The sequence below is a fragment of the Cynocephalus volans genome, chromosome 13 (assembly GCF_027409185.1).
Source record: "Cynocephalus volans isolate mCynVol1 chromosome 13, mCynVol1.pri, whole genome shotgun sequence".
In the NCBI taxonomy this organism is placed as follows: Eukaryota; Metazoa; Chordata; class Mammalia; order Dermoptera; family Cynocephalidae; genus Cynocephalus; species Cynocephalus volans.
This window is the reverse complement of record NC_084472.1, coordinates 30,816,863-30,842,789: the sequence shown is the minus strand read 5'-3', so window position 1 is coordinate 30,842,789 and position 25,927 is coordinate 30,816,863. Positions and strand designations below refer to the sequence as shown.

At 37.9% G+C, this 25,927-nt stretch overlaps 1 protein-coding gene across 14 annotated transcripts in view; it reads right to left on the bottom strand.

The window, feature by feature from the left end:
• The window catches only part of DTNA (dystrobrevin alpha), a 385,407-nt gene that overhangs the window by 65,646 nt on the left and 293,834 nt on the right, over nucleotides 1-25,927 (bottom strand). For all 14 annotated transcript variants that reach the window (XR_010021503.1, XM_063077106.1, XM_063077108.1 and 11 more), the window contains 6 exons: nucleotides 20,345-20,430; nucleotides 13,865-14,019; nucleotides 9,876-9,981; nucleotides 7,614-7,780; nucleotides 6,236-6,360; nucleotides 32-115 (listed from right to left, as the gene is read on the bottom strand). Coding sequence is in view for 13 of the 14 variants with exons in the window: in XM_063077106.1 (XP_062933176.1) it covers nucleotides 32-115; nucleotides 6,236-6,360; nucleotides 7,614-7,780; nucleotides 9,876-9,981; nucleotides 13,865-14,019; nucleotides 20,345-20,430 (723 nt within the window). In the remaining variant the exon portion in view is untranslated. The remainder of the gene's footprint in view (nucleotides 1-31; nucleotides 116-6,235; nucleotides 6,361-7,613; nucleotides 7,781-9,875; nucleotides 9,982-13,864; nucleotides 14,020-20,344; nucleotides 20,431-25,927) is intronic.

The following is a 25,927-nucleotide window of genomic DNA, read 5'->3' as shown; positions in this document are numbered from 1 at the left end:
GGGATTATTTTATAAAAGGATTGGAACTTACCTCTTGGTAATAAAAGGACTTCCTGAGGAGGGAACAGAGTGGGAGAACAGGGTGTCGTTCATGCTGGTTACAGGTCTGGGAGGCCTAAAACAAAGTACAGTGTGTATGGAGAATTAAAACACATAGAAGTCACAAATTTGAAACCATCTACTATCCCTCAAGGAAAGAAGATGGGAATATCATAGTTCTATTTTGCCTAAGATCGACATGAAATTTTACCTTTTTAAATTAAATTCTTTAAGTGTTTTAAAGTTACATTTTCTTGAGAATATAGACTCTTAGTTAAACATTGGGAGGAAGATCTCTGGATACCATAGCAACGTTTATCCATGAGCTGTGAGCCTTGGCATTTTGAGTCACATTTTCCAGTAGAGCAAGGACTTTGAAGAAGGCAGTAGCTTTGCTTCCACTGCCTTCTAAAGGGAGACGCTCTGAATACATGATTATCAGAATCTACATCTTCTTGGAAAGAGGAGGATTCTTGAGGCTCTGGAAACTTCCTTCTCTGTTCTCCACAATGAAGGCCCTCTAAATGTGCCTGATCTGGAAGGACACAAGCTGCAAAGTCATGTCATGCCTTATTTGCTTTGTTCTAAGTAAAGATACAATTAAGCACCACTAGGATTTGCTGAGTTTCCGTTACTTGGGTGAGCCACATATAACAGGGTATATGGCGCATGGCATCCCATAAACTTCACTGTTTTTCTTATGATGAGAGAAAGAAAACAGGATTCACTATTCCTCAGAATTGTCCATAGCCCTAAATACCAACTCCATTGGGTCTGTCTTCATCTGTATTATTTTAATTTGACTCTGTCACTCCTTCCTTATCGTGAATGTCTTAGTTCAGGTAAAACTATGAAGTGGAGATCTCTGTCTCATTTCCAAGCAATTTTCAGTCTTTAGGTTCAATGTAAAATACTGAATATTAAGGTGAGATGGGATTTAGAGTTCAGAAGATGGAGAATGAGGAAGGGCATCATTCTGAGTCAGAGGAAATTTAGGTTTCACTGTGATTCTATACTTGCATTTGACAGTACAGAATTTTTTTAAAGGTGAGACATTAATTACAGTAGCCTACAGAATCCATTTGTGTAGGCTTAAAGGCCAAATTTGTAAATGGTTTAATTTTTAAGGGAACCAGAATTAATTTTTGATTCTATAATGAGAAGATTCTCGGGAAAAGGTAGACTTGTAAATCCCAATGTATTTATTGGAATGTACATGATACTTGTGGGTTTTAAAATGTCAGAAGTATAAGCAGAAATTCATCAAATGTTTTTTTCTGGTGCCAGATGCTAAACTGTATTAAAAGATTTTGTAAGACACATTATTACTGGATGAGGCCAAAATAGCAGGTTCACTATTTTATCTACACTAAACATATTACCTGAAGTTTTGAAAAGAGTCTCGGTGTTTTGCATTACTTAACTAGGATATGTCTTTGTACACGTGAGCAACATGAGGCTAGCACTTTCACTTTACAAGAAAGAAACTACTTTTATAAAAATGTCCTCTGTGAATTATGAAAAGTTAGTTACATCAGATTTTAAAACAGTAAACAGAATGAAACATTATTGTAGCTTTGCAAAAAACTGAAAAACAATCAACTTGGCCCACATTTCTGGCTTTCTTTTGTCTTTGTTTTTTTAACTTCCCCATCTTGCTCTATCTCTAGGAAATGAGAAAACAAGTGGATGTGCAATGCTTTTTAACTAGCTTGGTAAATTTACTCTCTTGAACCTAGTCACTGCAAAACTGAAATTGAGATTTCTCAGTAAATGGCTTCATGTTTAAGGTTCACCATCAAAATGATGAACTTGGGATACAGAATGGCTGACCTTGGCACCAAATGGTGGCTATCAGAGGGACTGAAGTTCTTATTTCCTCCATAATCAGATGGCAAGTTATTTTATCTAATACATAGGTCACATTGGGAATTTTATACATATTAACTCTTATGAAAAAGAAAAAGCTCCACAAGGTGAACTAAATCACAGGGGCCTAGTGCCAAGTTTTCTTTCTGGACAAGATCTTGGCAGAGGATGTTTTTATAATTGGCATCCTTCTTATAAAATAGAAGTGTTCAGCTCAAGGTAGAATTAATTTTAAATTAGCCTCACGTGGCTCACTTGTTTTATGTCTTATAATAACTTGTAATTATAAGTCTTTTCGAGTATATTGGAGACTACGGACTACTTACCAAGTATCACTTTTGGAAGCAAAAAATTGAATAGAGTAGAGATTGTTAATCATGGTAACATTTACAAGCAATACAATAGCTAAGAACAAATGCCAAAATACCAAAGTGCCACTACCTGCTTGTTTATATTTGAGGAATGGTTCATGATGGGTAGGACCTGCTTACTGTATGTGTACAAAATCCCATGGCCATAGCAGAAGAATGGCATTTTCTGTGTGTCACACGGTTCATTTCCATATGGAGATGTGTGTGTGTGAGAGAGTAGAACCACAATCTGTTTAAAAATTCCATTGATAAACGTATCTGAGGTTACTTGTAAAATGTTTAGTTATTCAGTCAGATTGTGCCATATTTTTGACATTTTTTACATTCAAAAATCGGAACTAAAGATTTAAATAAGCAATGAAAATACTTTCTAATTCATTTATTTTGTATTGACCGAGTATGAGCCACATTTTTTTTTGTCTCAATTTATATCTATACCTTATAATGACTTTCTACTGCTTAAGATGATACAGTACATATTAGAGGACTAGTATCAATTTTTAACACAACCACAAAACAGCAAGATGTGTGCATTCAAGAAGATTGTATAATGTTCAATATCAAATTCCATATCCATGGGCTTCATGACATTATACGTATTTCAGCATTGCATAAGGATACGCAGTTATCCTTTACTTAAACATTTGCATCATGTTCTTTATCTTTCCTGAATAGTCTTAGAGAAATTTGCACTAATTTTCAAAATTAACACACTTTTTCACAGTGACAAAGAAAAAATGCTTTATTTTCAGTCAATGCTGTAATTCCGCATACCCCAACCCCCAGGCCACCAGCACATGACAGAGTCCGCCCATCAATATCGCCAGTGCTCACACCCCACTCACAGAGCCCTGTGTCTGTGAGGTTATCCATGTGTGTGAATGATACGGGTTGGGACAGTTTCATGAACCTACATGAACACGTATCCCAAGCATGATAAAGATGTGGTTTGTGCCACCATCGATTAGTAAAGTATTTGGAAAAGCACAGGGAAAATTTGGAGAGGGAGTGAGGATGGCAGAAACAGAGCCACGCTAGAAAACATATTACCATGGTCAGGTACGGTTCTAAGGAACCTACTTCTAGGATGGTCTTTGCTAGAGATTCAACAATGAAGTTTCTTACCACACATATTTTTGCTCTCTGGTAATATTCCTTCTGCTTACGACCTTTATGCTTTAAGCCACATTTGGGAGTAACAAGTTAAAGGAATTAAGCAGGGGTGAGAGTATTAGTGTGTTTTATTTCTTCCTGGAGTGTTCATCTACGTATTTCTATTGTACAGCACCATACAGAAGTGGTGGAATGGCTTAGGATCAAAGAACCTGCTATGGAATGTCATATATTTTTGTCAAATTTATCAAAATTACATAAATTTGGAAGAAGGGTGAATGTTCATTAATTCCACATATATATTCATTATAGCAGATTAAGAGGGTATTCTTTCTAAAGATTAAAGCATAATACCATTCATTTATTTTGTCATTTAAATGGCCTTTATGTATGTGCCTATGATAATTTAAAATAGCTAAATGAGCAGCATATTTAAAAGTAGAAGTATTAGTATATTCTCACCAAAAAAAAAAAAAAAAAAAAAGGCATGGAAATAGCTTTTGAATAAAGAAACAAATACACAAAAACATTTCTATAGCTAAAAATAGAAAACACTAGTCTGTCCTAATACACACTCGATATGATGCATCCAGAATTTCTTGTATATTGTTTCAAAGATAACAATTAAATATTTTGCACAGTTTGCATTTTACAATTAAGACATTAACCATGGAAAATAAATTATAAGTATATATTAAAATATGTTGCATATTATCCCCCTGGAGTATAGATCAGTATTTTGATTCAGGACTCACTTGAGAATCTGGTTAAATATATGGAAATATTCTCAAAAAGGCACATTTTGTATACAGAATTTTAAGGGAATCCTGAAATCTCTCTATGGGACCCAAATTAAGAACCTATTTTGTAGATATGGCCCTCAGTTAACTCAGTGAACATGTCAGATCATATTGCCTCTGTAAGTTAAAATTTAAAAAGTATTTACTCATTAGCCAATTAAATAACTCACCTGCACACACACACACACACACACGCGCGCGCGCACACACACGCGCACGCACGCGCACACGCGCACACACACACACACACGCACACACGCGCGCACACACACACACACACACACACACACAACAATCCTGAGCACCCCCTGTGAACAAGACCCTGGGCTAGGTAATCCTCTCCTGTGTGACTCTCTGTGAACCTTGACTTCACAGTGCCTCACTTCCTACTTATCTCTAGAAGCGGGCAGAAGCAGCAGCCCCTCGCCATCCCACTGCAAAGCTCTAAGAGCCAGGCCATTCACACCCGCACTCTATCTTCATCATGCCAGCAGCGCAGATCAAGGGCTGCTCCCTCGGGTGAAATGTCTAGCGGGGCTGGTAGAAAGTGACTGCTGGCAGAGCTGCGAGAACACAGGCTTGCCCTCACTTTCATTCGTTAGCAACCTAGTGATTGTCTCTAATTGGCTATGGGAGAGAAAGTACAGACCTTAACAAGAACAGCTCCCAGGAGGCAGATTTCTGCAAGTGGTTGGCCCTTTGAGACACTCCCCAGGTTTATTTTAAGGCTTATTTTTAGGAGCATAACTTCCCAAAATAATTTAACCACGTTCTACAGAATTAGTTTACATTAGTTTTTGGATGCTTAGCCTATGCCAGCATGTAAGCTGAGAAGCAGGAGCCTCCAGACTGTGTATTGCTGGGGTCAGTGATCGCTTAAAGCACACTCAGGAGCAAACAAAACAAGTCCCCACAGTATTTATACAAAACTCATAGACATGATGCAACAAATCATTTAATTGTATTTGCTTAGGTCCATCAGAGGAAAGAATTACTTCTTTCATAATGGTCTCCTATCCACCACAGTGCCTCTTAGGGATCATATTCTGAACTGCCTGAAGCATGAACTTTGCATTGATGAATTCCTAGTATTGGTGGGTCTGTCAGCCCACCTCTTAATGCCAACATACAAACCTAGGCCCAAGGTGTAGTAGGTCCCACTAAGCTGTGAAAAACAAAAAGTAGCTCAGGAGGGGAACCATTTATTCCGGAGGCTTTCAGAGGCACCTGTGACTACATAATTCCTAATTGTGCATAGCAGCAGGTAATGAGCTTTTCTTCTTTTGAGCCCAAGGTAGCCCCAAAGAAAACATGCTTTCTTCTATATTATCCTCCCCTAATATACTGGCCACCCAGGCCTGAGAGAGGTTCAAGGACATGAAACTTCTGGGATGGGACAGGAATGAGTGGTTTCACTATTCACTGACCCAATCTCCTCTGCCCACCAAACTCACACATAATTCAGAGAAAAACATTTTTTGAGACATTCTGATGAATTTTCCCGCCAATATCCTTCTTCAACCTTCCCCTGCACAGGGCATGATTCTTCTAAAGTTATGTAGCTTCGTATAAAACAAAACAAAAGAAAACAAAACAAAAGCAACTTGTAGGTTTGCTGGCATCTTTAGGATGACCAGCTCTACAGAGAAATGAAACAAAGGGCTTTTGTATTTGGGACTCAAAGCACATATGATGTTAAGATATAATATGCTTTAATTTTTTTTAACGTGGTAAATCCATTGATTGTTAACTTCCAATTGTATAAACTCCACTAGCATCTGTATTTATAACTAAGTTTTTTGAATATTTCCCACCTGTAGGTGAATTACATTAATATTGCCTACTTTACTTGTATAGCTGAAGAGAAGCATGGTATACCTTGACAAGGAAAAAAATTGTAATGGCATTACTTTGACTTTTTTAAAAAAGCGCTAAATTTTAAAGCTTATTCCTTGACCACTGATAGAAAATTGCCTTTGTGTGGATTCAGGCATGCGTCAGTGGAGACAGATGTCTCTTAATCTGGAGAGCAGAGATACTCACACGATGTGAGCCAAGTTCAGCGGCTTCTCAGGCTGATCTGGGAACATGGGGTGCAAAGGTTCCCGGCTGGAAGCACAGCTCAGGGACTTGCTTAATGCATTAGTTAGCTTCTTAGCAGGTGATTTCTGGAAAGAAGAAGAAAGGCAAGAAGTGCTAACAACTAACATTTATATAACTTCTAACAAATGATTTGCTTTTCATAATAGACATTTACTCATTCATTCAAGAAATCATTTTTGAGCACCTACTCCAAGTCAGGAAGTTTCCTCCCTGCTGGGACTAGAGTGCTGGAACAAACTACCAGGGCACCCACATCCTGCTGCTTAGTGTCAATACATGCTGTGATAAATGCAAGCAGCCACTGTGCACAGCACTGCTGAGCTGGGACTTAACGGGCCAGCAGGAGGACTAGGAAGGTAATTCAAGACAGATATTTTGAAGACCTTTATTTTTTTTTTTAAAAAAAGAACAATAAGTTACTCTTTAAGTAAAGACTACCAGTTGAACTGAAATACATTAAAATATAGAAAAATTCATAAAAAGTTTGCATTTTCTTGGAATGGAACTACCTCAAGAGAGGCTGGCAAGGGTGATAACATATTTCACAAAACCAAGGCATACATAGAGCAATACCTGAACAGACACACAAGAGCAATGTTGTTGGAACCCATCTTTGAGTTTCACTGAGATAGAGGGCAGCAAACGCAAACCATGTGAACAGCAAGCACCCTGAGAAAGTCAAATTCCTCCCACAGACCCAGTGCCACATGCTCCTGAGAATACATCAATCTATCATACGGACACTCACAGGTGTCTTTACCAAGTTGGTCACTCATGCTATTCATGAAAAGATGATTTGCTAATATAACCACAATCTTCCCTCCTTACCCTCTGCAAAAAAGCGAAATGGAACATTATTATTAAGCCCACACTCATACTTTTTTCCTTAATATTCCACTCATGCACTTAAAAGAACTCCAGGATCTAAGGAAAATGAAACTAACAATAAGTTTGAAGCAATTTCCACAAAAAACAAAACAAAACAAAACTTAGGAAAAAAACTTAACTTACTGTGAAAGTAAGATTATGTTCCAGAAGGTGCTTGCTGTTCAGTTATTTAAATCAGCACTAAATTATCTATAGTCCTAGAAGTAACATAGTTTGACTCTAAATTTAAATCTCAGGAAGCTACCCTGGTTTCAGATAGAATACGTAAGAATTCCAGTAAGGTGGGAGATGAGAGCAAAGGGGGAAGGAGTGTTAGACCTGGATAGGAGATAGGTTTGCTTCTTAATTCCGTCACCATCCTTGATATTCCCTTTCATTCTGGGTGACACTCACACATCCAGTCGTAAATACTGCCTGGACCTTGCCTTACCCATGACGTGTACTCTTTCATTTGGTGCTGGTTGCTATGGGAACCACCAGCATGTCCCCTCCAGAAGCAGTCCTGACAGAGCTGGTAATTGTGACACTGTTGGCATCGGTAGCGAAATCCCATCATACTCTCGCTGTGGCAGTAGGAACACTCAACCGGATGGAAGACTAAGGGGGAAGTAAACGAAGAAAAAAACAAGAAAACAAAAGTATGAATCAGAATAAGGAAAACCACAGCCTAACAAGAGTTGCATTTTTTTTGCTGTGTGCCATGATTTCAGAAGATTGCCAGTTTTGTCTTAGAGAAGCACTTAGTTTATTCCTGGAATCTTACCACTCTTGTCAAGCAGGTGTGTGAGGTGGAAGAAATGAAAAGGGATGGAGAATCGGTGTTCTTTTCACAACACAAATGCTCTTTCTACTTCCACCTCTTACACTGCCAGAATATGAATTACCCAAACTGACTTGCTTTTACCCAAAACTGCTCTCTGTCGCCAGGAGACTGGCACAGCTCACAGGAAGACTCAGAAGTGCAGGGTAAATACAGCTGACTGTCCAGTGGGTAGAGAGCAAGTATTAGAGAAGTGAAAAACGAGAAGAAAAAAGATAGGAAAATGGGGGGAGAGCAGAACCCTGAATGACAGGATTAGTTCTTTTAAAATGGAGTGGCTAATGGCTTTATTTAATGAGTGACATTGCCTTCACTGAACAAATAGATTTTTTTTTTGTTCCCTGAAGCAGCCAAATTGGGCTGAAAAAGGTGTGTAAATTATCTGAATACAGTTCTAATTCAGATAGTTTAAGAGAACTTAACTTCCTTTGGCAGGAAATTTGAATTATAAAACAGGTAAGGTAAAATATTTGAGATGTGAAGCTAATAAATGATCAAACCCAGTTAATTGTCTGCATGCTATGAGCTAAAGATACTAAAACAACAACAACAACAACAAGAATAATAACAACAATTCTTGTCTTTGATTAAGTTATTCTTTGGCTACTCAGAGTGGAAAAACAATGCAGATTAGAATAAATGAAGATAAAAAGCAAAGTGAAGATAAAAAATGAAGACGTAACCAGTTCTGGATGCACCGTGTTGTAAACAAGCATTGTCATGTCCCTTTTCTGGCTCTTGGGAAAGACTATGGTGGGACTTGAATCTGGGGACAACTGCTCTGGGACAGTGCCTAAGAAGTTGATCTCCTGCAACAGGAAACACTGAGGGAGAAGGAGTGAAATAGCAGCTTAATGGTTGGGAAATGACAAGCTCCCGGAACTATCAACAGCAATCCTGCATAATAATATGGACCTTGATTGCTCTTTGCTTGTGAATATGGATAAGAAGCATAAAAAAGAAAAAAAAAACCCTATGGTTGTTGTGATTGCAAAGAAACTAGTAAGATCATCCTTTACATTTTCTCCATGAACAAGCTGGATGAATTCCTAACTTTTAACTAAGAGAGATAATAAAGGCAGATGCTAAAAATTCTGGATGAGAATTTAAAATTAAGCTAACTTTAGCCCCAATGTATATTAAAGAAATATATAGAAGTTAAGACTCTGGTAAGAAATATGGTATAAATTATTTTCTGTTCAAGTCTGGAGAAATTTCAGAGTTAAACAATAAATGAAAAAAAACCTAAAGATGACATGGAGGTGCTGAATTGTTCCATGTTTAAATTTCTTTAAATTTTGTCCTGAACTGTATTCCATATTTAAATTTGGATATGCCAACAATAATTACATTTAGTCTAGAAAAACTTGCTGTTTTTAAAAAAATACTATGAAAGTTATATTAGTCTCATTTTTAACATAAGTACACCTATTGAAAGCCTAACATTTGCAGCATATAATAAAGATTAGCAAGGTGTTATCGTCTAATTTTTTGCCATATCTCTCACCTATTCTTGGCTGAGTGCCTAGGAGGAAATAGTCAGTGCCATGTATACCAATATTAGAAAGTCAGATCTAAAACATATACAAGAAAATGTCACATTCCTTAACGAGATTCTTCTTCCATTGTCCCAAGTCTTCAACTTGTAACTGAGAGGTACACAGTGACATTTAATAAGTTCTTAGAACTGACAGTCCTAATTTTGCCATGGTCTTATAAAGCTTTACTCATCAGGGAGACAGGTTAGTTCCATCTTAAACAAAACTAAGAATCACTTAACAGACTTCACTAAAACAATGACTTAGCTTAATAAACCTGATGGCCTATTTCAAGAATTTTAAAAATTGTCTTTGCTGAGCAGCAACTACTCACCATTTTCTACGTTTGCCAGTCGATGCAGGAGAGGCAACCAGACCAGACACTGCGGGGGAGGATCTGACATGAGTGTGTCCAAGAAACCATTTAATGTGACTTTTTTCTGCATCGAAAAACATACAAAAAAATTTAGGGCAGAATAATCTTAATTTACCTGCTATGTAAATGCCATTCAAGATTAAAGAAACAAGGCACTCCATTAACTTCCAATATACGAAGAAACAGAACTTGCCAAATGTGTTATGAAACTAGTTCAGAATTGAAAATCTTCATTGCTTTTTATATATAAGCATAGGTAAGACCAGGATTACCTCCACTGACGCCGAGTGGGCGGTCTCACTAGGAGGGAAGCAATTGTGGAGCATCACTTTCATATACAAGAGACAGTTCAAAAATAATGAGGAAAGAATTTTACTCAATAGTGTGTCATAGCACACTCCATAACTCTCCTATCTGTCAGTCTTCCAAGTTTGTAGAACAACTTCCCTTTCAAGCTTCTGCTTAATATTTAGTGGTTCATGTGGATGATTCTGCCATATGACATCAGGAGGGAATCCTGTTAGGAGATAATGATTCCCATTTGAAAAAATTCTTTTCTTTCTTTATATGTCTTTCCTCTCAGTTCAGTCTCCTTCAGTCTCATTATTCTGGTCCTTTCTGATGTAGAAAAGGAATGTACTGTAAGTTTCTTTCAAAACGACAAAAATAAGAAAGTTACATGAATTTATGTATGAACAACACAAATTACATGTTTATATGCAGAAATCACTATTTTACTTGAAATTTTGAATTAGAATATTAAAGTGGATGGCATAGTTATATATTTTTAAAGAAGAAATCAGCCCTGAAGAGGTATAGTGTCTTTTTAAGCCTTACAGATTACACTAGTCCTTGTAATTCACTGAACAATGTTTTGGTTCTTCCTTAACTAATTTTTACAATTTTAGTCTTTCATAATACTAACTAGCTTAAGCTTTCCATAGGATTGATGTAAACATAGTTATTAAAATATATATTATGTAAAGTATGAGACAGTACTTTTAAAAAAGCTACCACAATTTGTATATCTAAAAGAATACTGTCTTTCACAACAAGCACTTGGCGTGGCCTGAACTTTTTACAGTGAAGCTTTTCAAACAGTTTTGGAATTTCATCATTTGAACTGCTGTTATAGCTAGTTTATGAAGTACAAAACAAACTGGTCTTATTTCTATTTGTGTTAACTCTTTTTGTACTTCGAATGATCTTATCCATTTTGACCACTCAACATACCGGCTAAAAATCACTCTTGGAAGTTTCTGCAAATGTTATTATGATTTTGACATGTATACAGTTCTCATCACTAAGGATATATATATGCATACACACACCTATATATATATATACACATATACACACATATATAACTGAACAGTCTACAGGATATTTTAAAAAGAATTTTGAGCATGGTAACATCATATATAATTCATTTTGAATATATAGGCCCTCTTAAGTTAAAAAATTCCTATTTTTCTAGCTAATTTTTTTTGTTTTAAGCACCATTTTTTGTTGAAATGTAATTGATTATACATATTTGTAGGGTACAGAGCTGAATCTCAATACCTGTGGATACTGCGTGATGATCAAGTCAGGATAATTAGAAAATTCATCATTATAACACATAATGATTTCTTTGTGTTGAGGACATTCCATCTCCTCTCTTCTAGTCATTTAGTAATATGCAGTAAATTAATGTTAATTATAGATACCTAGCTCGGCTGAATCTAACTAATTTTCAATGAGAAATATACCAAGGTATTAGTACATTTACTGAGGATTCTACAATATGCTACCTAAAATCTAAGAATTCATAAATAAATAAAATTATTCTTGTTTCTGTGATTGAGTGAATTAATATAACACGCAGTTACACTTCCTTGGGTCAGATCACCTGCATATTTGTAGATATGAACTGACAATTTGCAAAATAGCAACAGTACAACAGTGACATTAACAGATAGTAATTGGAGTTAGAAGACCAGAGTTAAAGACCCAGCCCCTTGTGCTCGCTATCTACGCACTTTTCGTTGTCAAAAAAGAATATTTTCCTTGCTAGCTTACAGGGTTGTTGTGAGGCATAAATCAGACAATTCCCTTTGTGAACTCTGAAAGTATAAGGAGCCATCCATTTAGAATGTCATGAGAAAAGTTGAAAAGCAGTAAAATTTTAAAAAATAAAGGTGAGTAGATTTGTGTTTTGAAATTTGTGTTTTGGACACTTTAAAAGTTAATTTCAATAAAAAGAAAAGACTCACTAACTCAAATGAGTAAAGTTCAATGTGGTGTGCATTTGTTGTGTGCCTTTTATGGGGCTGGAATGCAACTTTTTCAAGATGCAAAGATGGTGAGGATAGGGGTCTTGAAGTCTTTTGCAAAAGGCTGCTTGGAGAAAGTGGCATTTGGGCACAAAAAAGGAACTGGGGGCAAGAAACGGAGAAGACGCTGAGGACAGAGAGAACATGGGGCATTGGTGGGGAATGAGCTAGAGAAGGACAGAGAATGCATCCTCAAGAGTGGGAGCGTTATCCTGCAGGCAGTGAAGGCTGCTAAGCAGGAGAGCAGCATGGTCACATGTGGGCACTGCGGGCAACAGAACGGAAGAGCAGAAGCCTCCTTCGTTTTCTCTCTGTGCCTTTTTATCTTGTTGTACTGTATGCATTTTGAGGACTTTTTAAAATGACTTTTTACAATGAGATGTGGAAAGAGTTTGAAATGCAATGGAGCATACAACAAATAAACACATGTACAAACAAACAAACCCAGAGGCAGGGAGACCACCTATTGCTGCAATACAGGGTCAGGAGAAAAGATGAGTAACATTTAGAAGGTGAAAGCAGAAGGACCGGATGAGTCATGAGAAGTTCTGGGTGAAGAAGGACTATAGAAGGAGGCTTGGGTGAAAGATCCATTTTGATGGCACCAACTCCAAAGGGAAATAGAAAGAGGAGCATGCTTTAGTTGTAGGCAGAGATAAGAAGGCAGGCACAGGTGCACTAAGCCAGCCTGGGTGTGGGGAGCGGGGCGAGTCAGAAAGGCTTCTGGTGTGGGATGATATGGGACAGAATTAGCACTTAGTGTAGCAAACCATGCTGTTCTTATTAATTGTATGAACACATTTGTGAGTTTACATAAATTCATGACCCGCAGGCACGCCTGACACAGTTTTGACCTCCCAGGTCGCCAAGTAGACAAACTGATGACGTTTACTAGCAGAGCAGTCATTGTGGTTTTTTAGGGGCTGTTACGAACTGATTTCTTATTTAAGGGATCCTTTTAGAGGGCATACCTGATTAGTTTGGATTTTTAAAAAAATTGAAAAGAAACCTTCAGTTTATGGATTTATAAACTACCACTGCACTGTGCTGGTGAATGGGCAGATATAAACATGGAGAGCCCCCCAAACCAGGCAGCTTCACTGGGCTAACTTGTGCCCATCCAGTTAAAACACTCTGAAACCCAAATGTATCATGTCACAGAAGACTTAGGCAGCTTGCGTTTGCCATATTTTGGACCTCCCTGATGGCGATGTGGCATGTTCTAGAATTCCTTTCTTGTCTCCCATGTTAAACACTGGTAAAGCTTACTGCAGCGTCAGACACGTGTCTCATGTGAGACTGAGTGACAAATCAGCCCTCTTGATAGTGCAGTGATAATAATAATCATAATGACACTGAGTTCAGGATTGTTGTAAGGATTAAATCAGGCAACGAAAGTAAAGAACTTAGCATGGTGCCTGCCTCACAGTCAGTAAGCACCACCTATTGTTATTCTCCAGGCATGTTGAGTTTAGTTACCGGTGCAGAGGTTGTATGTTAGAAGCTAGCAGATACACTGCAGATTGTGGTCATGAAGAAGAATTTGTCCGTGTATTTGTGATTGGAAATGGCATATAAAAGGAGAGCCACCACTGTTTGAGAGATAGTTTCTTAAACACATTTTTTCCCTACCTGTTGGGAGAAACAGGATCTAGCTGACTGTTCTGTGTAACCAAATGAAGGACCTTCAAAAACGGCTGTGGGTAGTTTGAGAACTTCCCGAAGGAATTGGTCGTATCGTCCATAAATCATCACCCCACTGGAGTCGGAAATCATTGAGAAAATATCTGATGGAATCAAAAGGAAAGATATTTCACATGAACATTCTCCACTGTTTTACTTCAACATATCTGCTGCAAATAACCAAAAAATGTGGTAGAATAAATACATTACTTTTTATGAAAGAAAAATATAAAATCTGATTATTATGCTGAAATATTCCTGGCAGAGTGCCTTCTCTTATGTCTTTTTGTAGATGATTCTGAAACATAGCATTAATTACTAAATTGGGTAAAATTAACATATTTTGATAAGACAGAGAATATAAAATTTTTGTTTGAGGTCAATTGTCATCTTATATACAACCGAATAGGAGGAATTTTTGTATATATGAGAGATATACTGACCTTGTTTGAAACACACATTGAGAATTTTACTATGAAGTCGGGGGCATGTGTATCTCTTTATCTAGCTAGCAACTAATCCATCTATGTTATCACTAAAACTTTTGGGTTTTGGTTTAAGATATTTTATAAATGAAAGACACAGTGGGGATAAAGATGTAACAAAAAACACTTGATTAACTTCCCACAGAAGCAGAAAACTATCCATAAATCACAATGTTCTGGGTGGAAGGCACTTGATTTACAGGAAAGGGTCTTTTGACTCAGGTATGAAGAGAAATGAGATAAAGTCAGGGTCTGAGGTTATTCTCCAAAGAGCTTGTGGCTTCCCTGAACCTCTGTTCTTCAGTTTCTGCCACTATGTGCACTTAATGAATATTAATGGCATAATTTCCCAAGGTACTTTATAATTCCTTTGTGGAAATCACTATCGGAATGAAAGGGCTTGCTATTATATAGTTTATCACCATGCTAACTAGATTGTCACTAGGCCAGCACAGCTGCTGAAATAAACTGTTCAATGTGCTACCTCTGTTTATTTTGGGTTTAGTTTTTCAAGGTCAAAATGTAATCTGGGAATATTGTTTTTACACTGCAGTGAGACATTAAGCATATTACAGGCTTTTATTGGACAATGTTTTGAGGGTGAGAATTGACTCTCATTTTCTTTAAATATGCCTGTTATAAAGGACTTCTACTATGTTTTAAATAGTTTATTAATCATGAGGCTATAGAAATGCTATCTGAGCAAAAAAATTAATGTTGTTTTCACCCACCTTGACAATGTCGCTTACTTAGTGAATTTTATCTCTTATGTTCCATTGTAACTAGTCAAAAAACAAACAACAAAAGAAGTTTTGCCAACAGCAAAAAAACCCCCAAACAAACCTGTTATGCAATTTCAAATGTAGAAACTCAAGAATTCCAATCAAAAGGGAGGAAAAAAACCTAGGGAAAGTAAGTTGACTTTTTTATGAGAGCTGCCATCTTGATTGTTTTGGGGAAAGTTGGCTGACTATAACAGGGTCAACCCGATTATCTTCTAGGCTCTGCTTTTCTAGGCCAGGGCACATTTTGAAAAGTAGCTAGGCTTTTCCAATCTCCCACTGCAGGAATTTAGACAACATTTTTTGAGCAAAAGCAAGAGTACGAATAGTGACCTCACACAAAATTGAAACTAATATTGATCTCATTCGTGTTGATGAAGGCCTGCTAAGCAATAGCCAAACTAGGGCTAGATGGCTGGGATTTAAGGGAAGTGGCACTTAATGGCCACTCAGGTTTTAAAAAAGAAATGAGAGGACTTTGAGGAAGCATCAAAATGATACGTGTTTGTATGTTAGTTTTGTGCCCTCTGTGTGTGTGTATTGCACAAACTCATGCACAGATAAGCAACATGCTTGTAAAATGTAATACATATGTGTGTGTGTGTATAAAATAGGGGATTATTTCAAGGATTAAATTATTTAATAGAACTAAAGCATTCAGAGCAGTGCTTGGCACACAAGATGCAGTACAGAAATGTTAACTATTTTTATTATTAATTCTATATTGCATTATTCTGTCATCTACTTCATATGTTCAGGCTTTGACTCCGCAGTGGAAGTGTTCTGCAAGGTTCCAAATTATATTCTAAACCACGTTTGTATTTCCTACACCACCATACAATGGCAGATACTTTAGAAGAATTTATATGCAATTATTCATTCAATCAAAATTAACTTAGCACATACTAAATATGTGAAACTGGGCTAAGGAATGAATATGCAGAAAACTCAGGATGTAGTGCTTGCCCTCTGGGATGTCCCAGTCCACTGCAGGTGACAGAGAAGTGCTTACCCTGTGCACCACAGAACATCATACATTGTGACATTGTGGTGTGAATACAGGAACAGTGGGGTGTCAGGAAGCAGCAGCAGCTCAGAGAGAAGGTTCTCAGAGGAGGAGAGGGTCAGGGAGGATTTCTTACAGAAGCAGCTTCTGGGCCAAGTATAAAGGACAATTAGGGCTAGTCAGGCACAGATGAGGGGCGTGGGTGTTAGGAAACAGGATCAGGACGTGCACAGGCTGGAGATTAGCAGAAGCATGGCACTCAAGGGTCTTCAAATAGTCCACAGAGGCAGGGGCCTTGGGTGGACGTAAGGCCACCGAGGGAGGTGAGGCTGAGATAGGAAGAACTTGAAAAACTCTCCTAAGGTGTGTGGATCATGTCCGGAAGATGTTGAGGGAGATACTGAAGAATTTAAAGCAGGCCTGTGAGTTAGAAACATGACTCTGGGGGCAGGTGTGGAGGCAGAACAACCAGCAAGTCAAAGAAACTCGGTAAATACAAAGTGTTTGACATAATGCTAAGTCTTTTAAACAAAATAAAGCAAGTCCTCTGAAGGAGCTTTAGAACAGCGCATGACATAAAGGGTCTACAGCCCTGGATTCGGAATTCTTCAGTATCCCTATGGGACTCTCCAGGAGCCCTGAGGAAGGAGTATAAACACGTGTTCCAACCCATTAGAACAACAGTTTATAATCAGGCCAAGAATTATCTGACAGTAAAGTAGTACATTAGGTCAGTTTAAGATTAGGTTTGTATGTCACACAACTGCAGGGGGCACCTTTCATATCCTAGGCTGTGTCAGTGACGCTCCCTGGAGTTACACAGTGAACACCTGCATATCAGTTCACGGTGGTCCTGAGTACCGGAAATGGTGGTGCAGCATGAAGTTGTTGTTCCTTCTAATGCATTTTAAAGCATTTTTAAAAAAATCAGTTTCAAATTTTCTGTTGTTTTCTCCTTTTTCACTTTTTAAAGTTTCTAATTTATTTCCAGCCAATTATTCTTGCTCTGTGCTCTCCAACAATACAAGGCTAGTTGGAACAAACTAAATATCCTTCTTTCTTATGCACAAAAATAGAAAAATTGCCAAACAAGCACAGCTGGCATATTGGCTTAAAGTGAACTAGAAAAATCTAAAGAAAGGGAAACAAAACCCTCAAATCCTGAAAAATTTTATATTTTTTACTTTTACTTTTTCTTATTACAAAAACAATGCAGAAAATCATTACCTCATCTGCTTTATCATTAAAATGCAAGCTAGCATAAGAAGAGTATTTTCCCATATTTGCTCATTCAGTCAATAATTATCACTAAAACTAGAAATATTGGTGACTAAGGATATTCATTTTTGATCAACTAACATTTTGGAGAGATTCTTCCAACCAAACTGTTTTCAGCTCAATTGTTTTTGGTCAAATTGCTTTCAACCAAGTTACCTGGAAACCACTAAAATCACTTTCCTGAGATTAACTACACAGAGTGACTCCTCAGTCAGAGAACCAGGGACACATAAAGCAGTGATTCAAGTTGACTGCTCTCAGAGAGGGGATGGGATGTAGCAGGGTCACACTGTCTGTTTTTCTGCAGAGTCTGTGGCATTGTGAAGTTCGTTTCTGCAGCCTGGGCAACTTAGTTTACCCCCAAAGGGATGCATGCATTGGTTACTTCTTGCGCTGTACTGAAGAGGACTGACTTTGACCGCTAGACAGCAGGCAAGCTTTGCTCGCTGATCGTGCTTTTTGGAGGGTGACAGGATGGGGTGAGAGAAAGCACCGCAGCAGTTATACCATTTGCTTAGAACTCCTGGACCTGTGGGAAAACTGCAAGGGTTGTGACAATAGGTAAGAATCTGCTCAAAAACGTAATTCTGCAGTATCCTGAGCTTTGTAACTGTGCTGACATTGCTGGTCTTCCCAGCCCAGTAGGTGAAAATGTATTACCCCGGGCCCATTGCGGCCATGCCTTCCCTCTTACCAGTGACTGGGTTAGTCATTGGTCTGTGGTGCCACACTGGGCAATGAGACTTAAGGGCTGGGGGGCCTCTGGAGTAAGATGCAACTCCTGAGACTGCTGTACCCTTTTCCCCAAGGAGGAAGAGGAAATCTGACCCTGAGGGAAGCTAAGTGAAAAGATAGCAGGTACCTGGGTGCTCGAAGGCAGAGAGTAAACTGGGTACATTAAAAGCTCAGAATTCTGAAGTGCAGAAAACTAGTTTTCCTCAAACTAATTTTACTATGGGAGTAACTTTTATCCAGGTACTTATATTAATATAATATTGAATAAGTTTTTTTTTTTTTTTTTAAATTTGTCTAATGTCCTCCTGATAAGTGGCCAATTCTGACATGATGTCAGAGGGCAAGCCCCCTAGGATTTTCTTCCTCTGCCATGGTTCATTTCGCTAAACTTTCTCTAACCCTGAAGGAAATGCTTCCTGGATTACTCTGAAGCCATTTTTTGTTGTTGTTTTTTTTAAGGCCATTGGTCCCAGCACCCTCTAGTTTAGCTATCATCTCTCGGACAAGCACTGAGGTAGGTAATTGTGAATTTTGCATGTCTTCCAGGCTAACTGAAGAGAAACTAAACTGACTCTCCTAAAGTGTGGCTGGGCTTCTCTGAATCTCATTTGCATTTGGCTATACCATGAAAGAAGCCCCTGGAAGTGGGTGACACTGTGTGGTTACCCAGGGCCTTGCTGTTCCTTTCACTTATCTACCAGTCCAGTGAGATAAGCCCTCCCTGGAGCATGTCTGGGGAAATTCCAAAGGAACAAAGGGTGTTTTTCTGTATCTTCCTTTATTCTTCCCCTCCTGGTGGATCAAGAAGTGAGACGGCACTCAGAAGCTGACAGGTGGCGGGTGAGAAAAGAGCTTCGTGCTGTGAGCTGTGGACGGTGGCAGCTGGGAGCGTCTCTACAGGTAGCTAACAAAATCCCCAAATTTAGGACAGAGAAGGAAGCTGAGGACTAAAGTGAAGTAACTTCCACAGGGAAACTCAGCAAATTAGTCACATAGCTGGACTTACAACCTGAAACTTCTCATTCTCATGACAATGCCCTTTCTAACACAGCATTGTAACCAAAACTCATAATATGTAGGGTAAGGGATAGGATTATATGGGAATTTTTCTTTTACCTCTAGAGTTTTTTGTGGGTTTTTTTTGGCAGCTGGCTGGTATGGGGATCTGAACCCTTGACCTTGGTGTTATCAGAGCCACGCTCTAACCAACTAAGCTCATTGGCGAGCCTGGAAATTTTTCTTTTAAACAGCATCATGAACATTCATTTAAACTAGTTAGAAATGAAAATTCTTGCCTCCCCCACCCCGACCCTATGCCTACTGAATCAGATATTGTGGGGGTGTGACCTAGAAATCTGTTTGAAAAAGCCCTTCAGGTGATTCTGATGCATACTAAAATTTGAGAACCACAGGTGTAGGAAAAGAAGTCAGGGTTCAAATTCTGCTAGCATCTTAGCTATGTGATTTACTTTAACTCTGAGCCTCAGCTTCTTTACCTAAACAAACAAACAGGCAAACAAAAAATCTCCACTGTCTAGCTGGTTTACAAACTACTACATTTAGTGACAAAATGGATATAATGGCTCATAATCATGCAGTGTACTTTAGCTCTCATGGTTTTTGGCAGCCAGTTAATTTTATCTTGTCTGCATGGAATTCCTATGCCTATCCTCTGGCAATGTCTGATTTGGGACCTTTGGAGTTCCTAGTGATTTGAATATCACTGGCCAAGAAGGATGAGAAAATGTGCCAGGAGCTGTGGGTTTAGAACATCTGAAGGAGAAGGTTGCCCAATGTGGCCCTCGTGTCCCTATGATGATGAACTGCCCGTAAAGCAGTTCAGTACAATGAACTGGAGAGAATATTTATCTTATTTTAATCTCAGCTAGAGTCTAGTTGGTGATACTCAGCAGTTTATAAATAATTATAATCCATAAGTAGAGGAAAAGATTCATTTCATTAACATTTATCTAATATGAAAATATTTCTATGACAAAATCCAAAGATTATTGAAGACTATTTCAGACAACTCCCACAGAATGAGGAAAGACACACGTGGGCATGGAGTCATGGTAGGAAGAGGGGGAAGGAAAATGTGGTACCGAGGAGGAAAGCAAAGAGAGACACAGGAATAATAACTTACATCTTAATTTGTCCATGATCTTCCCTCCACACAAGGTGGCTAAAGCCATTTTGACAGCAAATACTGAAATTTTACCATGGCCTTCCCTGTTTAATGATAACAGAAAAAACAATGTCATTTGGAGCACTTCCAATAACAAGGTTTGACATTTTCTATTCTGTAGAAATCACAGGATACATAGCTGCATGCATTATGTGAACACATCCATTCTAGAAGAGGCTGTGAATACAATTCAATACTCATTTCTGAAAAACTGTCTATTCAATGTTTCCTTTTTTCAAGAGACATCAGAATAAACTAGATATCTCCTAGTTTATTCTTTGTATATGTCACTTGCTCAAAACATGGGCTGGTAGCCAGAGGAATATGTACTAGCTCACTATAGATTTAAATAAAAGAACATGATTTTCACCTTGGGTTTTATAAAATAATTTTGTGTACGATAATTTCACAGTCTGTATAATTTAAACAAGACTTCAGAAATATCTTTTTTTTTTTTTTTTGTCAAGGAATTCCTGAATTTAAGGTTAGGGGAACTGTGGGACTTTTTCCTCACACATTTTTTTCAACCATCTTTTCCTACCCACAGACAACAGTGCTTATGTGATATATTTATTTTTCAAAGACAGCTGGTATTTCAAAGGGACAAAAGTAAGAAGTCTGTTTGAATAGTCCTCTTTCTATTTAAATGACACAAATGCTGACAAATCTCCATTGATTCAGGAAGTAAAATAAACCTGTCCTTCACAAAATTGTGATAGAAAAGGCACACTGAAAGAAGTATAATGTTTCAGCTAAATGATTTTCCAGCCAGAATAAACTGTTTATTCTTATATCCTTGGAATCTGGAGGATATCATACTAGTAATGCATTTTTTTGATGGTTGCTACTCTTAAGAATGATCAAGAGTTATTTGAAATAATAATATGGCTGAAAGGTAAGTAAAGTCTGTTCTGACGAGGCTTTAGTGTACAGAATAAATCATTTATATGAATAAGATTTATACACCTGATATATTAGAAGAACAAGATATACTAAATAATTGTGTTTTGGTTCCTTACTAGATTTCAGAGAGGAGTCATTTGTTATGCATCTTTGTTGCTGTCGTTCTCAGCATAGTACCTGAAATACAACTGGCCAGAATGCAAAATTGACTGAACCTTATGCTAGTGACTTTCCCATGTATATTTCTAAGCCTGAGCACCAGTATGATGTAATCATTTATGGGAAATACCAACTTGGATACCTCATGCCAAACCAAGTATATTCAAAATAGAACTTTACAGGTCCCTCCCTTAATACTCAGACCAACCATGATACTAACCTGCTCTTCCTCCCACAGTCCCTCTTCTGGTTGTTAGAACCATCAGATACCTAGTTATCTCCAAAAATGAATCCTGAGATGGGGGTCACCATTGATTTCTTGTTCTTCCTTAATCCACTACCACCCCAAACAGATGTTTGAGGAACTCCAATATACCTCTTAACTGTATACTGAATCCATTTCTTTCTCCATTCCTACCATCATTGCTTCCATCAGCTCTTGCTTTAACACTGTCATAAGCCATAAAATGATCTCCCTGCTTGCACACTCATATCACAAATTTGACCATATTATTTCATTGTTTAAAACCCTTGTTGCCTCCTTTGGCCCACAGGATGACATTCTACCATTTTCTCATGGCATACGTAGCTGTCTTCTCCAGTCCCATCTGCTACTGTTTCTGCTGTTGCACTCACGCCGTAGCCACACTGTTCCATACCTTCTGGCTCCTGCCCTTCCCACCACGGTCGGCCCAGAACCTTCCCACCCATTTGTCAAGATGCTACTCAATATCATCATTCACCTTGCTCTGAAAACAGCTTTTTTCGTGATGACCGCATCCAGGTGATCACTCTCCTTTTCACTTTTACTTATTATGTGCCACTTATTACACTGAGTGACCTTGATATGTTTGTTTATATGTCTGCAATGTGACTTGATTCCACACTGAGATCCTTGGGGGCAGAGATGATGTGTTCTCTATTAGGTGAATTCCCAGTGCCTAGCACTTTTTCTCACACAGAGTTAGTAACAGATAAATTGGTTATATTAATGAATGGATATTAATCATTATAATAAGTACCCCTAAGATTTTGGATGTCCACTCATTAAGATATTTACTCATTTTAGAGCAGGTAGCTGTAATAAAAATGCAGTGAATTCGTAAATCCACCTTGTTCAAAATTATTCCATGTCCCCTGAATTCCCAATTGCATGAATAACTGGAAGTATCAAACATTTGACTTCAGAAAGTAATTAGCTTCTTTTCCTAAGATGAATCATGGTTCAAATAGCAACAGGAAAGTCCGCAGAGAGTGGAAGAGTGGGAGTAGTATAACAACAAGGTAGTCTTCAAAATGTGAAGAAACTGAGGAGCATTATATGTGAGATTTCAAGAGCAATACAAGTCTTTTTCAATGAATCAGAGAGAATAATTTAACTCAAGGGAGAGGACTGACCACAGATGTCATTGGAACAGAGTTCTCCAAAGGATAAAATGATAGCTCAAGGGTGAATTCTTAAACCTTAGCTTTTAATGAAGAAGATTATAGGGAGATCATCCGTCCAGTATTATCCTGGAAATGGAAGGTTAATGATATTAAATCCAACAGTGGTTGTATCAGAACTATTCTGCCAAATTGATGCAATAAATCTAGATAAATCACCAAGTGAATGGCGGCTGAATGAGAGCTTTGCAGGAACTCAAGGGTGAAATGAGACCTCTGGAATCTATTGTTATGCAAGCTATGGTGCCAAATTGTAAATGTGACCCCTGTCATGAAAGATTCTAGGGGGATGCAGGGATTTAGATGCAGTAAGCTCACAATACTAGGTGAGTTCAGACTTTGCTGACCCCAAGCACTGGATAAATCTTTAAGGAGTTTAAGAGTGAGAGATGACTGACCACAATGGAGAATGGGGGCACCAAAGACTTAAATACAAACAGATTTTTTTAAAGAACATTTTCAGTGGATATAACAAGATGGAGGGGAGGAGGATTTTCTAAAAGCCTTTGACCAGGTTCCACACAAAAACTCATTACTTAAACACAATCATCTTGGGACCAGGGATTGTGAAAAAAAGAATTGGCATTGACACAGGAAGCAAGGAGTAGAGAGAAGCTGGTACAGCCCAAATGGAGAAAGTAAGAGCTACGTTCATCAGGAATCATTAGTTGGGACCAGATTGATTTATGAATAGTCAGAGAAATCTGTTAAGTGTCTGGGAAATAGAAAGACATGCTCACAAGGATGGATACCAGGAAGCTCCCAGGAATCTTGTGCAAACAAGCAGGAAGCGGCATATTGTTCCAAAGTGAGTATACACATGGCAATGTCTCTAGGAGTAAGGTAGGAAAACTGCACCTATAAAATGCTGGCCGTCAGCCACAAGGCAGGAAGCACACCTGCCAGTGTGTGCTGAAGATGAAAAACATAGACTGTCCCTAATGCTGCAGGCCAAACTGTCTGGGAACGGGCAACACCAAGAAGAGCATACAAAAACGCTTATATTCTTTTCTTGCTTTTATGAAAATCTATGGCAGCACACCTTCATTTTCATGTGCAGTTCTGACTACCACTTCAAAAAGACCTAATGGCCAGCTGTGTCTGAGAGTACTGGATGCATCACATTGTACACATTAGAAATACAGACTTAGGGGTGGGATGGGCCACAGAAGTCAATAATAAATGACATGACTACATAAGCCTTTCTTTGTGAATTAAAGCTGCTAGTGTAGTTGATTCTTTAGTAGTGTAAAAAGCACAGTAAGAACTTTAAAAGTAAATTACAGGGGCTGGCCAGTTATCTCAACTGGTTAGAGCATGGTGTTGATAGCACCATGGGTGCAGAGTTTGATACCTGTACCAGCCAGCCACCAAAAATCAAACAAACAAACAAATGAAATTACTATTAGTGTATGTTTTATTGAAAGAATAATTTTATTTTTAAATAAGATAAAATTTTACTTATTATAATGTTTTCCCTTTCATTGTGGAGAGAGAACAAAATACATAATATGCACTTTACTTGTTTTTTCCACTATTGTCTTTTGGCATAATGAAATACATTCTATTTTTAAGCCAATTATCCTGGAGGTTTTGCCTATGCAAACTTTACTATCCTGTTCTAACTTGACATCCCAAAATACCCAATTAAATTGTTATGTCGGTATTAAAAAACCAACTAGCAGAAAAAGAAATCAAGAAAGCAAGCCCATTTACAACAGCTACCCCAAAAATATAATGCCTAGGAATAAATTTAACCAAGGAAGTAAAAGATCTCTACAACAAGAACTGCAAATCAATGCTGAAAGAAATTAAACAGGACACACAAAAATGAAAAGACATTCCATGCTCATGGACTGGAAGAATTAACATTGTGAAAATGTCCATACTACCCAAAGTGATCTACAGATGCAATGAAATCCCCATCAAAATACCAATGACATTCTGCACAGAAATAGAAAAAATGATCCTGTCATTCATATGGAACAACAGAAGACCCTGAATAGCCAAAGCAATCCTGAGCAAAAAAAATAAAGCTGGAGATATCACACTACCTGACTTCAAATTACACCACCTTCAAATGACACTACTGACTTCAAAGCTTTAGTAACCAAAACAAAATGATACAGGCATAAAAGCAGACACTTGGACCAATAGAAGAGAATAGAGAACCCAGAAATCAATCCATGTTCTTACAGCCACCTGATCTTCAACAAAGGCACCAAGAATATACCTTGGGGAAAAGACAGCCTCTTCAATAAATGATGTTGGGAAAAATGGACATCCATGTGTAGAAGAATGAAACTAGACCCATATCTCTTGCTAAATATCAAAATCAACACAAAATGGATTAAATACTTACATATAAGACTTGAAACTATAAAACTCCTCGAAGAAAACATAGGGGAAATGCTTCAGGATGTAGGATTGGGTGAAAACTTTATAAATAAGACCTCAAAAGCATAGGCAACAAAAGAAAACTAAACAAATGGGTCTATATAAAACTAAAAAGCTGCACAGGAAAGGAAACAATCAACAGAGTGAAAAGACAACCTGCGGAATGGGAGAATATATTTCCCAACTATGCATTCTACAAAGGATTAATTTCCAGAATACACAAGGAACTCAAACAACTTAACAGTGAAAAAACAAGTAACTCGATTAAAAACAGGCTAAGTATTAGAATAGACATTTCTCAGAGGAAGACATACGAATGGCCAATAGACACATGAAAAAATGTCAACATCACTAAGCATCAGGGAAATGAAAATCAAAACCACATTGAGATAACATCTCACCCCATGGGGAGCAATAATCAGCCACAATGTATATCGACAAAATAAAAATTAAAAAAAAAAAACAACCCTAAAAAAAAACAAAACAAAAAAAACATCTCACCCCAGTTAGACTGGCCATTATCGAAAAAGATGGAGAATAACAAATGCTGGCGAGGATGCAGAGAAAGAGGAACCCTCCTACACTGTTAGTAGGACTGTAAACTAGTGTAGATATTATGAAAAACAGTATGGAAGT